We start from the raw sequence: 17,551 nt of genomic DNA, 5'->3' as shown, positions 1-17,551 counted from the left end.
TGGTCATACCCTAAAATCGCTGTTCTTGACACTTGATAGTTTCGGTTCCGCACAGAAGCAAGACGTATTGATCGAATTCCCACAATAAACCCGTACATAGTTTTACTTGACGCTCACGGATTCAATCAAATTCTACTGGAAACGTTAACAAGATCTTTTGTAAAAGCTGCAACGCAATAATTTTATAAAATGCGGGTATTGCTTTTATTATCAGACGAACTTACACAAGTCGGTTTACGTCACTCCATAACTGCGAGCCTGTGCATACACTCAAAAGAGCATTAAGAGTCACGTGCGTGCGAGAAAACCGCACGCGCGTTGCCTATCTGCTACATATCGCGTGCGATAACAGCGTTCTTCAAAAGTGCTCACCGTAAAGGTTAAGCTAAAACTAATTAAATTAGCAAACAAGTGAAGATAATTATATAAGCGGCTTTTGACTCGAAACAATTCGCAGATCCATAATGATCTTGGTGCTAATAACATTCAGAGGGAACGTTTAGTTACAAAAAAAATTATACCTAAAATGCAAATATTAATTATAGACAAAATAGCGTGCTACAGTTTGTACTTAAGTCTTCTTGTTCGCTCTTCGATTAGACATATCTCACCAAGTCACTCCGTGAATGTTAATCATGAAAGAGGCAACAACTTTCAAGAAACCTTTCGGATCGCCGCAAATGACAATTAGCCCAGTATTCCATTTTTATTTTTATTATTTTTCTTCGTTTTGTTGTGTTGTTGTTTTTTTTGTTTGTTTGTTTGTTTGCTTTTTTTTTTTGAAAAAGTTCAAGAGAGGACAATATCTCGTCCCCAAAACACATTAAAGCGCATTGTGTTTCTACTAAAAAAAGCGAATTCCAAACCTTTAATACTGTTATGGATTTTGAATTTGTTTTACTCCTTGATTATTATTGAAAAACTGGAGACTACGCACAGTTTAAATTATCAAAGTCTCTAATCTGTATCCCTTTGTAATCTGTGCTAATGGATTGTGATAGCTGATAGTAAAAATATTTCTATTCTATCCCTAAGCTGTGCTTTCCTCCTTATTTCTTCATAATCCAGCTTGTGACCAATCTCTCAGTTCATGGTCTGAGCCAAATAACTAACGCACGAATAATAAGAACGTGGTGGGGGGGGGGGTGGGGGTCGGGGAGTTAGGCAGCCGTTGTCCTTACAACAGAATCTTCCATTACTCGTGCGTTCATTGTTTCACTCGTCTCCTTTGACTAAGGGCTTGGAACAGGCTATTCATGAACATAATCCTCTACACTCTTTTGTTTTTTCTTCCATAATTTTCAACTTACAGAATTCAAACTACTTACAATACTTCCTCTACACACTACAGTACTACTTAAACTACTAACGATTACACACAATATTAACATTACTTAAAAAACTCACATAGTTTACAGTACTTACCCTACTAACAATACTTACTTCACTTACAATTACATACAATACAGATATCACTCAAAAAACTCGCGTTGCAACTCACAGAAACTTGCTCGACTAACAATGCTTACACTGCCTACAATACTAACAATAATAATTACACGAAATACTGGCACTAGGATCGTCATATTACCAGCTTTTTTAAATTTTTTTTTTTAAGAATATTTTACCATAACATTATTTGCCATACGGATAATAACAATATGTTTTTTTTTTAATTGATGCATATTCTACACAACCGCTTAACCAGCATATCCTCCGTTAGGGAAAGATCCCAACTCGTAGGAGTGCTCCCCGGTATTTGGTGCATGGTATACAGAGTTCTGCCCAGCATTAGGATTGTAGTCGCCTTGATACTTACTACCCGGTTCACCGTCTGTGTTCACGTCATGCGCGCCATTCTGTCGTCTTAAAGCTGTCAGAAACAAAAATATCAATAGGATAAAACGAATAAATCTGTTTATAATGCAATCGGTACTGGTAATGGCCGTAGTGCTCACCAAAGTGACAACGTAAATTACGCCACTCCCTGCTCAATCTCCCCTTTGTTCGCACCTTCCTAATTCGAAGGAAGCGCGTTTGCGGGGGCGCGCATCTTTGAGTAAGTACGACATACTAGTATTTACTTCCGGAATTATATCGCAGGCTAGTCACCCTGATTAGAAGGACACATATATAAGATGATAAAAGGTTACAACAATATGGTGTAAAGCTTTTGGCCGCTTGTTTGATAAGTACATCCTAAGACACTCTCCTGAAGGGCGATAAAAGCGTAGTATGGACACAAGGGTCTCGCAAAGCTTTCATTGCGGACAGACGAGTCAACCAGATAAAAGAGAGTTTTGGTGTCGATGAAAAAGCTGAGATTTCCTTTTTAACCCCGCCACTACTTTCCTCTAAACACTTTGATCTCATTGCAAAAAAAACGTAAGGGAGTAGATGGCCTTGTCATTCATGTTCCTAATCAGAGGTCTTAAAGTGAGGGCCTCCTCACCAGCGCTAGACAAATTGAAAAGTAAATATGGCACCACATCCATTTTCCCTCCAAGAGGGAAGCAATCGGACTTACCACGAATTGCAATGAAGACGACTGCGAGAACAGCTACCGAACCAATCCCTATACCTACATAAGCGCCGGTCGATAAAGATTTCTTGGACGCTGCACCTATCAAAATGATCAAGTCATTTGATTACTACATGTTAATCATTTGAGAGACAAAACACAAAAGATGACTCCAGCGTGGGTGGCATGAAAAGTTATGAGAAACAATTGCCAGTGGGGATGAAATTTTCTCATGATTGAAACAGGAGTTTTAAATATGATTTACAAGGTACCTACCACCAGTCGTACTTGATTCACCGGTCGTTGCCGTCTCACTTGTCAGTTTCGTTTCTGTTGTAGGTGGTGATGTTGTTGGTTTGCGGGAAGATACTGAATATTCTGCTTCAAATCCACGAGCAACTGTTTGTCCCGGATGGAACATCACAAACAATTGGTTTCCAGTCGAGAAGTGAGTCTTATTCCAAGACGACCCCTGGCAAAATCGCCCTAGCGAAGGCGAACTTGTTGACCCACCATCATAAAGCTCCACATAAGAACAACTTGAATCTGAACAATTGGTTGAACATTCACTCAATACAAAGTCAGTAAACGTAAACTTTACAATTTTGTCAGCTGGCGCGGTAATGTTCCAGGTACAATCTCTGGACGCATTGTAGTTACTCTTTGGGTAGTTTGTGCTGCTTATTTTGCCGCTTCCTGAGAGAGGAATTGCTTCCTTGGGACAAACTGTAAACAAAAAAAAGGAGCATGTGAGTGTAGGAGAATAAGCATAGCCTGTTCCGGACGTTTAGTTGCTAAAATACAGTGCCATATTGAACAGCGAGAGAGTAGCAGAGGAGCGAAAAAAACGAGGGAGGGGTGGGTCATGTTGTGTAACCAACTTCTTCTTTTTCCTACCAGACCCAAACCTCACTCTCTTTTTCATTACGCCGCTACTATCGTATCCTTGGCTATTTCGCTCTGTTTTACTAACTAGAACGCTTGGAACAGGCCCGATTAGTCATGTATTAACTAAGCACCTTATCATTACTTGTAAGGGTGAATTTACATGAAACATTCTCTCAGCGAGCTCTTGGGTATCACGAAGTTGTTTTTTCTAATTACTTGAAGGACTGTACTTCAACAGATTGTAAGTTTCCCCAGATGCGTCTTAGTCCATTCTTGCATCATCGGACACAAGCACCACCCCTAAGTTTCGCTGCTTGAGGGTTTTGCTGCTTTACAAACATTGGTCCCAACCTTGCTAGATCTATACCCAGTGTGAATCCTTCTTAGCTTAAATATTTAGCTTGGAAAAATTTCAAAAAACTTAAAACTCGGACTTTCCGGGCCCTCAAGCGCTCGTATTTAGTCTTAAAAGTGTCCCGTGGACCGGTAACGAATTAGCAGGTGATGACGTAGAAAACTGCGAAAACTCTGAGTTGAAACTTGCAAATCTCTCACATCTCTAATAATTTTGTATCAGTCAGCGTTGAAATACTCTGGAAATTATGTCCGATAGCAATGTCTACCTATCTTCAGCAGGTTCTACTGAGAGTTGTGATACATCGTACACAACAGTAGTAGAGTACGGTTCAGCCCTACGAAGGAGAACTGCGTGCATCAAACGAAGATTTCGACGAACACTGACAAAGACGGTTTCTCGCCTGCGGTGCTTAGGTGAAGATTAAAACAAAAAATTCCCCTTACTGAATGTTTAGTTTGCTGCGTTTGTGTTTTGTTTCTATGGCAAAATCTATGTTAAGAATGGGTAGCTGTGTTCGTTTCTGTTGCCATAACATTTTATTCCCTCGCACTATGTGCGGCGAAGGTTCCCCTTGGTCACTGCTCTAGAATTTCGTTGCGGTAGAGCAATACCCTTGGTAAACCAAAAGCTAACTTTTGACGAAAGAATCAGCTGTCTCACGAGGCACGATGATTTTTCACCGAGAAGTCACCAGGAAGTTTAACCGTAAGTTGCTCTTTTCCTCGGAGATTGCAAAGGCAGAGGTTATCATCGCGATCGTCGAGCCGGTCAAACCGAACGGAAAACGAATGAGTTTATTATCATTTGATTCAAGTTAATCTCAAATAGGGATTTTAATAAAGAAAAACATCTTTAGTTTATGTGCAGGATTGACATCAGTATTATTAATGAATATTTCGTACGCATCGACTTTCCGGCACGGTACTTGGATTCGCTACCATCTAATTCAATAAAATTTGTGTTTTCTCATTTATCTCGCTGCAATGCTGCTATCACAATGACATTGCTACTGTTACTTCTTTTAGTTTGTTGACGACAGGGGGGAATTGATGGACCGTGGGATGGATTTTCGGAAACCTAGCTTAGGAGAATACACGGCCCCTTCGAGCTTGCATGTGTTTATGCCGGTATCCGCCAGAGGTTTCGCACTGTTCACGCAACAGGATATCGGTCAGCTCAGGAAAGGGCTTGAACTTCATCACAAACGATGTAAATCTGTTATCAAAATACGATGTAAATTAAAATCGGTAGGATTTTTATAGGATAAGAAAAGCAGAAATGTAGTCATGTGGAAATACAAGGAGTACATCTCAAGCGCGTGAAATAAACAACAATAAGGAGCTCACCATTCTTCGCTTGCGAAATGTCAGCCGAAAATTAGTAATAAAATAAAGAATGTTGGACAATCGTTTACGGTATGGGAACAGACCCCTTAATCGGCATTCTTTTCAGCAGAATTCATTGGTTATCTTAAACTGATCTGGCTAGTGGTATGTGTTCGTAACAAGCGTCTTCTAAGCCGGTATAGAGCATAAGGCCGATGACATTGAAGAGTAAAATCTCCTCGATGTCGACGATCGAAACGCGTCCATTTTGGCCGTACAGCTATATCCTTTCGAAAGTAGTGTATAGAAAAACCTTGTTTGTGTGTATTATTCCTGTAGCTAACATCTTTTGGCGCTCCGGCCTTGCAATACGTCCATCCTCTCTTCTATATTTCTCCTTTCTTCACGATAATTGCCGACGTGTCTTCACAGTATTCTACGTCACGGCTATGTAACATGATCGTTTTGGCCGCGCGCTTAACGGGGAAACATTTTGGCCGCCGAATCGTACTTTCAATGCACAAGAAAAAGGTCAAGGAGAACTCGCTAGGTGCTAAAAAAAAATTCGTGCCATGGGCACTTAAACTAAACGCCTTATCATCACTTGTAGGGTGAGTTTATTGCGTGGAACATCTTCTCTCAGCGAACTCTTAGATCTCACGACGTTGTTTTCTCTACTTACTTGGAGGACTGTAGTTCAACAGCTTGTAAGTTGCCCCAAATCCGTCATAATCCATGTTTGTATCATCGGACACAAAAACCACCCTCAGGCTTTCGTGCAGTGAATAGAACTTTACAGGAATTTTCCTTGGTGTACCACATAGTTTTCCAGGCAGCGCTTGATCACTGAAGCTATTCTGAACTTCCATATAATCACACGAGCAAGCAGCGCCACCGCAACGTTCAAGATTATAGTCTGGTATTGTGAGCTCGACACGGTATCCTTGTTTCCCTATAATCTTCCAGCTACATGTCTGGTTGAATGGAAAGTTTCTTGGATTAAAGGGAGTGGAGAAAGAACCTGATGTTTCACTGAGGATCATATCTGTTGGGCACACTGAAAAGAGTAACAAAGATTGTGCCAGGCTTCGAAAACTGTTTTAGTTGTGATTTTTAGTTTTGAAAGAACCTGATGTTTCGTTTAGGATTATATCTGTTGGGCACACTAAAAAGAGTAACCAAAAGTGTGTCAGGTTCAGGTAAATTCATCATACTTACAGTAATAAAGACATGTCATTTTCTTAACTGCGATCGAAAATCAGCCTGTGAGGCTCTTTTTTTTAATCCTTTTTTTTCCACAAGGTTTTGCAGTCAACTGATTACTTTTCACTACCTTCTACATATAGCTTATTCGCTGTACAGATGTTAGTGAGCTTGTGTTTTAAATCGAATAATGAATTGTATAGAGAGTAGGGGTTTAAAGGTTTGGCTACATTCTTCTATAGACCCTAGCTGTTCATTGATCGTTTGTATTTTATCATTTGCTGGGTAAGCCCAAATCAAATTCCCGCTTACATCTTTAACGGTATCATGTTTCCTATTAAACTGGCACAAGGACTTACGTGAATCTCCATCTATTGCCTCAAAGGTTGCATTGAACCCTTTGTTTACAAGGCCGGTGCGAGATTCAAATCTCACTTGAATGAAGTTTCCCTCGGAGTACACAGGAGGGGGAAGCTTTTGACCACAGATCTTAAAGTCATTAGGATTTCCTCCATGAGAGGCAACGTTTGTGATAAAGACTCGGGCACTACTATCTGCCGCTCCAGCACAGTCATCGTTTTCACCTGCTACCAGGGTAAAGTTCAAGAAGGTCAGTTTGATGATTTTCCCACCGGGCACCGTGATATTCCAGGTACAAATTCTGTTTACGCTATAGTTGTTGGGAAAATTGGGGCTGGAAATGTGACCACTTGAAGCATCGATGGATTCTCCAGAAGGGATGCAGGCTGAAATAGTAAGTATCTCTCAGTTACTCTCTTGGTTTCTTACTGCAGACGAAAGAATTCCAGCAAAATAAAAAATTTAAAATGTGTTTCAAACTAGCACTTTTGTTACCATATCTTTTCTAAGAATGAGAATTCCAGTTGACTTAAACACAGACCAAAACTGTGGATTAGAATGCAGACATGTAAGACGAATATTTATACTTACGATCACTTGTCGCCAGAGTCAGGGAGGCAACTGCAACAAATACAAAGAAAGAACATGTGAAAACATAACTTAACTTGAGGAGTAGGAACAGTTCATTCTAAATGCTGACATGTTCGAGGTCATTTGAGCTAAAAGGAAAAGTGGACAAAGCTCAAAGAGAAAAGAAAGTCCCGTCGAGTTTTGTTAGAACTGCGATGGTTTCCATGTGAGATCACAGGGAATTTCCGGCCTAATTTTGAGCTCTGAGTTTTTACTTACAGTATTTTAAGGCTAGCTCATCAGAAATAATGGTCATTGCAAGATTTTTAGCTCAGTCGTGTTCTCATATGGATGCTGTGGGCAAAACACCCTTCACATAATTTTACTAACGAAGTTTTTCCCTGTTTTAACTGAAAGCCATTCAAGATTGTGATCCTGATTCCTTTTAGACCCCTCTGAAGAGGGCGAGACAGCTGGAGTTTAATGTGAAGTGAAGGTAGATCCTTTCGACTTTCGAGAAATTGTCAAGATCTTAACCTGTAAAGTAGATGGGCCTTTCTCGCAGATTTTAACCGACTGAGCCGCCTGTGTGGTATGGCATCTTGTAAGACACAAGCAACACCAAAATTTCACAAGCTTTAATTATTTTGACTGCCTGAATTTTTTATTGAATGTTCCCCAAATATTATAAACAAAGAAATAAATGACAACTTTGTTTAAGGAGGGTAACACACAACAGTAATTCAACTGATTAACTAGTGGCCCACGATCCTAAAAGTACCGTAATTGGAATTAAAATGTATTCGAGGATTATGAAACTGGTCAACAAGTCTATAAGAATGCAAGCTAAAAACTAATGTCTATGTAAGGCCTTTCTGAAAGAAGCAACTGTTGTCGCCTCTTTTTTTAGGTTAATGGTTAGTTGGTTCCACAGCCTTGTCGCAGATACGCTAAAGGTCTTCCCTCCCTCGGTTTCGCGATTGAAACGAGGGCAGGCGAGATTTAATTTAATGTAACGACCAGCTCGTGTGTGTAGGTCTGCATTAAATTTGAGTAGATCGTACATATAAGCAGGACGGCTTCCTTGTAAATGCTAAAAGACTAAAGTACTCTTATTTAACTTAAATTCGTCATAGAAAGGGACCCACGCTAATTTCTTAAAGAGTTTCACGCTGTTCGACCTTGTATCAGCTTCCAAGATAACTCGGGCAGCGCGTTTTTGAAGCTTGAAGACTCTCGTTATGTTATCACTTGAACAGTTCGACCAAACAGTTGATCCACATAACATTAGCTGTTTTATCATTGCGTTATAGGCAACGGGGAGGAATCTTCTCATCTTCCTAAGCACTGCTATTCTTTGGGATAGTTTCTTACATTATAGGAATGCTCAAAAAAATTTCTGTGCCCTGAACAACCCTCCGCCGGGGCCCTCTCTCTTTCGGATGAGCTATCGTTGTGAGCGGTGAAATTAAAGTCTGACTACGATCGTTAGAAAATATAAAAAAGGAATACAAAACAGAGAATCCAAACTATACCGCTACATTTCCACGTCATTAATAATACGTTAAGAAAATATAAAAATAGCGACCGAAATCATATCATGAACCAAACGTAACGTCGAGTTGTTTAGTATTAATCTAGAATTTTACTAATACCAGTATTGACAACAGCCATTAATCATGATATGGCCACCATGTCTATGAAAAAACAAATACATAAAAAGTCACTTATGAGCGAAAAATCGCTAATCTCAGTAAAGGTACATTTGGATAATAATATTGACTTGTATTGTGTGGCAATGTTCACGTACTTTATAATCGACTGTTAATATCGACCTTTCCCTACGCATCGAGTTAATGCCTTCTGTCCAAACGTATTCACATATTTAAGCATGAGTGTCAATTCTACATTCGCGGGTGAAACTAAAATACACTTAGCAACCTTTGAAACTTATGAAGCTAAGAAATGCAAAGGTTTTTTTCGTGTTCGAACATGTTCCGAAAAATTGAATATACTCGACAGGCATCAATGCGTGTCATTCCGCCTGTTCTACAATTTAATGTACCATTGAACTTGATTCCTAAGACAAGATAAAATCAAGAACAGAACGTGATCCAAGAGTATTAGCTCATAAAAATGACCATAGAGATATATCCTTCAAATGTCTTTGAAGCAAATATGATGAGTTGACTGACAAGAGACTGTATAAATCATACCTTAAACGAACTCACCAGAAAAACTGACCACGATCCAGCCTGTGATCATGTTTGTATTCAAACTGCTTACTATCTTTTTTAACGGTGCTCACCCCCTTTTCATTGAGGAATCGTCGAGGTAGAAATTAACAGAGAGCGGAAGATGCGCGTATTTTACGTTTAACAGCGGAAATGTGTAACCATGCTGAGCCAGAAAACTGAGTGAAACCTATCAGGAACCATTACGTCATTGTGACGTCTTTTATCGTTCCAGTGTCTGAGCCGATAGCTGCACTGTTGTTTAATGAACAGAGGTATGCCTAACACCATAGCTTTTCTTAAAATTATTGTTTTGCTACGAGTGTTTCAATGAAAGAAACGAGAAGTGAGTAATTACACACTGAAAGGGGGGAGGGGAGGGAGAGTTGCCCTCACCTCTACCCCTCTAGCTCATTAAAGAAGTTACTATTTCGGCGGGCTACAGGCAACTAGTGATTCACGACTAACGATGGAGCCCTGGCCCACCTTTGAAAACAGTTCAAGCAAGGAAAAATTAAGTAGTGGCGTAGTGCGAACGTAATGCAAAAATTGAATCGGTTTTTCTGCTTAGTTAACTAATACCCCAACAAGAGCAAACCGAAAAATCGAAAAAAGAGATGGAAACCGAATTCCGTGAAGTTTTATCAGGACAACATGAAGTAAGAAAGTTTGTCCTGTCATACCTGAGGAAAGCTTGTTTTTAAAGAATTTATCACGGACTTTGGGGTATTAGCTCCTTTATTGTTGAGGAAGAAGCATCATACATTCTTACAGAACAGTAAACAAAGCTTCATTAGAAAAACATGCTTTTGTCTGGTTTGAACCGCAAAGGACGAAGATTAATTGTTTTCCTCGGTTGCGGTTGGGATGTCGATTTATAAATCGTCATTATCTAGAACTCATTGTTGAACTTGAATAGTGAGAACAACATTCGTTACATTCCTTTTGAGATTGACGCACATAGCCAAAGACTAAAAATGGCGAAATTTTTTTCAAGTAAAAAATAACCAAAATAACCACCTGTAATACGAATTATAATTAATTTCAATTTTCTTTGTTCCCCGGCAAAGATTTAACTCAGGAGGTATAAATTTCATAGTTGGAGTGTAATATCTATCGATACAATGGTCGTTGAAGTAAAGTTTCGAAACGTACCTATCAAAGTTGCCTTCTTCTAAAGAAGCTCAGAGCGATGGTGCATGTCTTTCTAGACTATACCTCCGGCGCCGGTAACATTACGCATCAGAAAAGCAGGTAAATTTGGTGAAAGCTGAACTTCGTAAACATCGCTGTTGTATTCTATTGACACGAAAGTCAAATTATGACGATATCAGAATATCGAGCGTTTTCGATATGCTTTACACCTCAAGCAATCCCTTTTAACTGTAAACAAATTGAGCAAAACCGGGCCGCCAACAATTGTAGCAACAATCTCTTAATATTTTTAATCTCGTAATATTTTTAACGCAGGGCTTGTACGCTTTTTGTTTTTACATAGAGCTCCAATTTTGCGAAGCAGAAATTATAAGTATAATGATAAAGATACATATCCGGCACCGAAGAATCGAACAGAAATTTAAAAAAGCAATTGAAGTAAGAGTTATCACCCGGGAAATCGAAGACAACTTAAAACTCCAGGAAGTTTAAATTACGATCGGCCTATACCTAACTAAAAGTTGCGAGCAACAGCGATATAAAATTCAAGTTCTTTTCCTTTATCTGAATCACGAACATACCTCCAATAGCAACGACGAGCCAAAACGAAGCCATTAGCGAACAGACCACTCGTTCACGACTATTCAGTAATGCTTTGGTGTCCGACTTCAGTTTGCCAACGCAATGAGCGAGAAATTTTTGTCAACTGCGAAAGCAAAAACATAGACCGCACAAGACTGAATTAATATTACCGGTCAATATCCATTGCGGTGCAAAGCACGGCCACACGAACCCCAGGGGACCTCAATACCCCTTTGTTGAACAATTCAAACGATTATGTGCTCATGGAAGATCCTTTGTTTCTCGTATTCTTGTCAAATGAGGCATTCCTAGCAAGATCAACAAGTAGAAAGCAGAATTTCGATTGTTAGAGAATCGTGCGGAGCCTTACCCGAGTCATACCTGGTAGGAAATACTCTCCGATATTTTGCTAGGGCAGGATCTGTCTGATGAAGTATAGATAACTTAGTCCACCTTTGTATTTGCACGACTTTTAGCGTGAATTAATTAGTTGTACAAGTCTGACAACTGTACCCAGGAATTGTAACAACGCAAACGTAGAATGTCTAATAAACAGGAGGTTTTGGTTTAAGAGTTCAAAATCCTTTTTCAGTTCTGTACAGTCTGGACCCCAAAAAAAATTCCAGTAACTATTTATAACTTTTCTATATGGAACACATACTTCGAAGCTTGTTTCCGATAACGAGTTATTTTAAGGAACAAAATGCTCATATTGTCATCCTGATGATTCAGCACTGAACCTTGAGTCAACTTACACGGGAAGTCGATGTCAAATCAGAACCATTAGGAGTCATTACCCGCCGCCCACACACTCCAAAGCAAGCTGCCGTGGAATTTTATTCCTAAGCTCGAGAGTCCGAAGATATCATTCAAAATAGTCAGTTCAAACAAAAATGTTAAATTATGCTCTAGCCCATTGTCGTCACGGAGGTCAATATTTTCAATCGCTCAGTGTTCGATGTACTGCTTGTTTAAATTAACATAAGTGGAGTTTGGTTGAAGTGAGTGGGTGGGTATGGCTCTTAGTCCTGAGTCATAAACAATAATTAATGTAAATGCTTTTGAATTTGACTGCTTTTATTTGCGTGAGAAATATCACAGACAGCGGGGCGCTATAACCTTTTGTAAAACCAGCTGCCGATTAAAAAAAAAACACTTGCGCTTAGTACAACAGCGCATGCTAACGAAGATCATTCGTTTGGGTATGACACTTGGCGCGATTATTTAATGAAATCATAGTGAAATAACTTGGATATTATAACTATTGTCACTTTGAGTGTCAAGTTAATATCCCAAGTATCGTTTCAATTACATCACGTCGCCACGAGAAAGGCGACTTTCGCGCGCGTTGTACTGCGTGACCCCCGCGTAACTCATGACCCTCTTGCTTTCCCAAAAGGAAACAGAATTAGCTACTTTGCAAGCATCTCGAAATTCTCGTCCATTTATTTGTCTCTTTGCTTTAGTAAGGTTTATTATCACCGTTGTACTCTCTTCATATTACATATATCTTTTTTCCCTTTCAAAATTGCCCCCAGCTTTCAAGGGTTACACAAATGGTTGCAAACATCGTGTCATTCCTTGCTTAAACGGAGTGCGCATGCTCGTTCCACTATCTTGCATCATAGCCTCCAGTTTCGAACACTCAAGGGCTGTATTATGAGGCCTTGGTGTCCCTGTGGGAGGGTTGGGATTTGGTGTCAAGTGACTGATAGGTAAATTAAAACTTTCAGCCATTTGACAAGCCATGGAATATTTTGACATGGCTTCAATGCCACTCCAATGCCAAATTCCAGTCATTGTATGATCACTGACGTGCTTTTCTGCAATAAATTTGCACACAGCAGCAACATCGTCCACCAGGGTTGGATAACGGATTTGATAATCGTCTATTATGGCAGGTTTATCCGTCTGCTTGACCGCATCAAATAACACTGCAATTGTGATAATAAATAGTTTAATCTCCTCCAGGTAATGAAAGCAATTAAGTGAAATTTACTAAATTAGATATATGTTTGACAAATTCACAAGTACATGAATTAGATAAAGGGAAGGAAACACATCTCAGCAAAGCACAACACAAAGAAAAACACAAGCAATTCAAGACCATGAAACATATCTAGTTAGATATTTTTTTTAACCAGGAGTTCTGTAGTATCAAAAACAGTTCTGTGAAAGAGAAATATAAGAATGCCTGTTCACTGTCAAAATGCCAGCACCTTGAGATTAGAATATAAAAGCTCTGACTGCCCATCGTGCCAAGATATAACAGTAGGTATGAAGGAAGGACTTCAACATATTGCACACTATGGCACAGGACAATCTGAGTAACTAAGCTGCAAGGCTGATACACTCACAGCATAACAGCATCACAAATCACCTTAAAGTCAAAGTAAATTGAGTTTCAATATTCTGCTGAAGTGTAAGTGTCCACTTTAAATAGTGGTCATGACCAAATTCTAAATTATACCAATCTTTACATATGAGTACAATTTTTCTGGCTTGCAGAACCCCTTCAGAACTTTACATGCCTAAAAGCCTCTTCATGAACCTTGTGAACAAGCCAACTGAGATTCTAAGACTGTTAGATCTCAACTACTGTATTCACTAGTGTATAAGTTGAACTTGTGTAATAGTCACCCCCCCATTTACAAGGTCAAAAATCAGATTTTTCATCATTTCTAGTTAAAGAAGTAAAATTCAGACCAATAGAAATTTCTCAAAATGTTAATCTCTTATTTCTGAGAATGTATTGAAAACAGTGCGAATTAAAAAAAATTTGCAAAGAAAAATGTAATCATGTGCTGTGAAGTTTATTAGCACCTCAATTATATCACCACGATTTAAGCATACATGGGCACTACCATTCACTTGAGAAGTATTTCACCATATTTTGTAAATCACATTGAAAATGAAATCTTCTTACATTAAACTAACCTTTATTTTAATGTTAAGTTTACGAGGAGATTTAGTAGAATGAAGGAACACCAAAGAGCTTTGAAGGATTATGCATAACAAACAAGACTGCGCAAGACAACAGCATTTGCCAGGTCACTGAGCTACTGTATTCATTTGATGAACACAAAAGTTCAGCACCATAAACAGCAGTGAAGCTGTAAGAAAAAATGTCTACTCTACAGATCAGAAGACACAATAGGAATCAACTCCAATATGTTTGTGTTTAAGCCACTTAGAATTTATTATTTCAAACTTTTTCATTGATGAAGAATGCGCTGAAAACTGATGAAATTCAAACACTATTATAACTGGTTTTGTAAACTTGGTTTTCCTAACAGACTTCAGGCAATTGCTATGCTAATTTCTTGGATTGCTTAGGTCAGGTCTTTGTGTATGACTCAAGTATAAGTCCAGGGTGATTTTTTGGGCTGATTTTTTGGTCATGAAAGGTATTTGTGCACCTTTTCTCTCAGAAATAATTTTCATGTGTTAATTTAGGTAGGGGACAAAACCTGGTTACTAAAATCTCAATTTTGAAGACAAGATTATAACAGTGAACCAGGTGAGAAATTTGCACAAGTTAACACTTCAGCCTGGCAGCCTGGCAATCATGATAAAACTTGGGTGTTTAAAGTTTGTATTTGGTGGATGTATGTGTTAACCCTTCAACTTCCAGAAGTGACTAACATAAAACTTCTCCCTACAAAATCCATACATTCTTCAGCTAACAGGAGACAAGAATATTCAAACTTATCAGGTAGAAGCTGCTATCTTGATCTAGCACCAAGTTCTCATAACTAATTTACAAGGAAATGTGTTGCAGCTACAGGGGAGAATTAACAATCAGATCTTGCGAGTTAAAGGGTTAAGGGTTTCATGGCCTTGTCCTGATGTAAGAGAGCTATGTATTGTTGATATTTGAAGAGCACATCTTTTCCAGACAGAATTTTGATTATTTTCTAAAATCAAGGGCTGCATGTACAGTAATTTCCCACTGATTACCCACAGGTAATCTGTTAATTTTTCCACAAACAGTTGTTAATGCAGGTTATAGGAAGGTGCTGGTAGTATGGTAATTTTTAAAGCTTCCGGTATAGTTTTAAAACTATAACCGGGGAAAAACCAAAGATGATCAGATCCACTGAAGATACTCTTCAAAAACTGTAATAACTCATTTATTTTGCACAGATTGCTTGTTATAACCATAGATTTCAATGCTCTCGATGAAAGCCTATGCAAATTAAAAACATACAAAACTTGACAACAAAACTTTTATCTTGTTTATACTCTTACTTTCTTACCTTGTCAAATTCACAGCTTGTTTCTTTTTTAATTTCAAAAAACAATTCTCACTTACTTGGAAAGTGAACTTGAAAATAAAAGAATTTAATTGTGAAAAAGCTGACATGTTGATTTCATGGCACAGCATAATTAATGACACAACAGAATTTTCAACACATCAGTGAAATTTTCTTAGCTAGCATTGCCTTGAGTTAAAGAGTAATTTCCCATTTCAAGTGATTACTCATAGATCTTGAGATATCGATTTTTTTTAGAACAGATTTTTACAATAAAACAAACTATAAAGGAACTTTGTGCAAGTCGATAATTTTCTTTTTTTTCGGGTGCAGGTTATCTGCCAGTGCGGGTAATCTGTTGAAATTTTTTTCTAGTTATTGCAAAAATTGACCAATGTGGGTAATCTGCCGCACAGGGAAATTGACAGAAATTACTGTAATATACTGGGTTAAGCTGGCTCCTCAACAAATCATAAAACAAGAGACTCAGAGATTCTACCCTAGTATGTAACTGGTACCTTGTAAGTAACTGAACTCAACTCTGTCATTTCACAACAGTTAATTTTGAAATTAACCCAATGCACAGAAGACACCATTTATCCCACTATCTGAGCCAACCTGGTTACCTGATCAATTCCCTGTGCACTCCATATGATTTGATGCAAGTTCAATAGAACTTACATGGGTCGTGAGAGAGGGCTGTTGTTCCACAGCCTGTCCCTAGGGGAAATTATGGGGAAACTACATGATACTCCTCCACATTGTTGCTGAGCTTAGAAGAATTAGGTGAAGAATAATGGACAATCCTCTTATTCACTGGGGTGAAGTTAGATGGCACAGCACGTGGGAGGGTATTTTGCAGGTTAGCCCAAACAATTATGCAATACAATCCTGATAAAACAATACTGTATACGCACCCGTTACAGCGCTTTCCTTAAGATATTCGACATCCCCGTACAAGATGGGAACCCGAAGAATCGCTCCTTCACTGTGATGCATAACCTGTTCTCCCTCCAGCTTGCTTTTACCATACTTGTTCAAAGGGTTAGGTTCGTCCAGCGGTTTGTACGGAGGACTTGTTCCATCGAACACATAATCTGTACTTATATAAACCATGAAGTGGTCTGGAGTCTCCCTGTCACTGTTGAGCTCATTAATGGCTTCTACCAGTGCTTTGGTTACACCGACATTCATTTTTGTGCACGTTCTCTCGTCATTCTCTACAATGTCTGGTCTTCTTTCGGCCGCAGAGTGAATCAAAACATGAGGTTTGAACTCCTTTACGACTCGTTTACTTTCGTCAAAATCAAGGAGATCAACCTTTTTTAGAACGTTCTTAGCTCGAGAATGAGCTAGTCCTAACACTTCCCATTTGTCGGAGTTAAGGAATTCCTTCATGATTGCCCGACCAAGGAGACCAGAAGCTCCAGTGATAATCACGCGCTGTTTCGCCGCCATGTTAACATGAAAGTGGTTACCAGGGAACTCGTCCAAACATATTTCGTGACGTCCACTATGACAAAGAACACTTTTCTACCTAGAAGTTGAAAGTCTAACTCGGAGCCTGACCCAGTAAAGGTAAGCAGTATATAAAGCCACAAAGTGGCTGCACTTACAGCCGTGAAAAGCTCAATGTTAGAAAATCTTGGCACGGTCCTAAACCAGAAAGCTTTCTTTGGCATGTAGAACATACAAACGAGCCTAAGGCGCAATTCAAACAAGCTTTCGGCGAAAATCGCGGACAAGTAGTGTATTTAGTGAGGATTAAATCCTTCCCAATCTCTCACTGAAGGGAAAAAGCTTTAATTCAATGACATCAAAGTTGTTTTTGTAAGGGCCGAGAGGAACAGCAGCGAAAACAGGAACTTTAGTCCTTTTATACCGTAAATTGTACGAGTGATGCATTATGCCATACCTAGGGGGTTGAATAAACAGACTGTGAAACTGTTTGGCAAAACTCCAAGCAGAAATTTGTGTTACGTGTGAGCCGACTTAGCAACCATCACGGAAATATCTTTGTATCTATAGTCTTAACAATCAAGTCAATTCCTTTCTTTAAAACGATGCGCATCTGATTGAATATTCCGTTGTAGATCGAG

At 39.0% G+C, this 17,551-nt stretch overlaps 2 protein-coding genes across 6 annotated transcripts; both read right to left on the bottom strand.

Moving 5' to 3' along the window:
- Positions 1 to 177: 177 nt before the first annotated feature.
- Positions 178 to 12,086, bottom strand: LOC131777708 (CUB domain-containing protein 2-like). 5 transcript variants are annotated; one of them, XM_066161911.1, is made up of 8 exons: positions 11,952 to 12,086; positions 11,196 to 11,320; positions 7,247 to 7,276; positions 6,655 to 7,041; positions 5,775 to 6,149; positions 2,798 to 3,247; positions 2,528 to 2,623; positions 178 to 1,873 (listed from the first exon to the last, which is right to left on the bottom strand). In XM_066161911.1, exons 2-8 carry the CDS (start codon positions 11,227 to 11,229, stop codon positions 1,701 to 1,703), a joined length of 1,545 nt encoding a protein of 514 aa, XP_066018008.1. In that variant the 5' UTR covers positions 11,230 to 11,320; positions 11,952 to 12,086; the 3' UTR covers positions 178 to 1,700. The 5 variants fall into 5 exon arrangements, with proteins under 5 accessions (XP_066018008.1, XP_066018009.1, XP_066018005.1 ...); XM_066161912.1 differs by lacking the exon at positions 11,952 to 12,086 and adding an exon at positions 11,858 to 11,874; XM_066161908.1 differs by lacking the exon at positions 11,952 to 12,086 and adding an exon at positions 11,567 to 11,759.
- Positions 12,087 to 12,622: 536 nt separating this feature from the next.
- On the bottom strand, positions 12,623 to 17,549 carry LOC131777709 (methionine adenosyltransferase 2 subunit beta-like). Its single transcript, XM_059094032.2, has 2 exons — positions 16,370 to 17,549; positions 12,623 to 13,130 (listed from the first exon to the last, which is right to left on the bottom strand). Exons 1-2 carry the CDS (start codon positions 16,908 to 16,910, stop codon positions 12,745 to 12,747), a joined length of 927 nt encoding a protein of 308 aa, XP_058950015.2. The 5' UTR covers positions 16,911 to 17,549; the 3' UTR covers positions 12,623 to 12,744.
- Positions 17,550 to 17,551: the final 2 nt, after the last annotated feature.

Source organism: Pocillopora verrucosa, chromosome 14, assembly GCF_036669915.1.
Source record: "Pocillopora verrucosa isolate sample1 chromosome 14, ASM3666991v2, whole genome shotgun sequence".
NCBI lineage: Eukaryota > Metazoa > Cnidaria > Anthozoa > Scleractinia > Pocilloporidae > Pocillopora > Pocillopora verrucosa.
The sequence above is the reverse complement of the archived record's forward strand: the minus strand, read 5'-3'. Positions and strand labels throughout refer to the sequence as shown.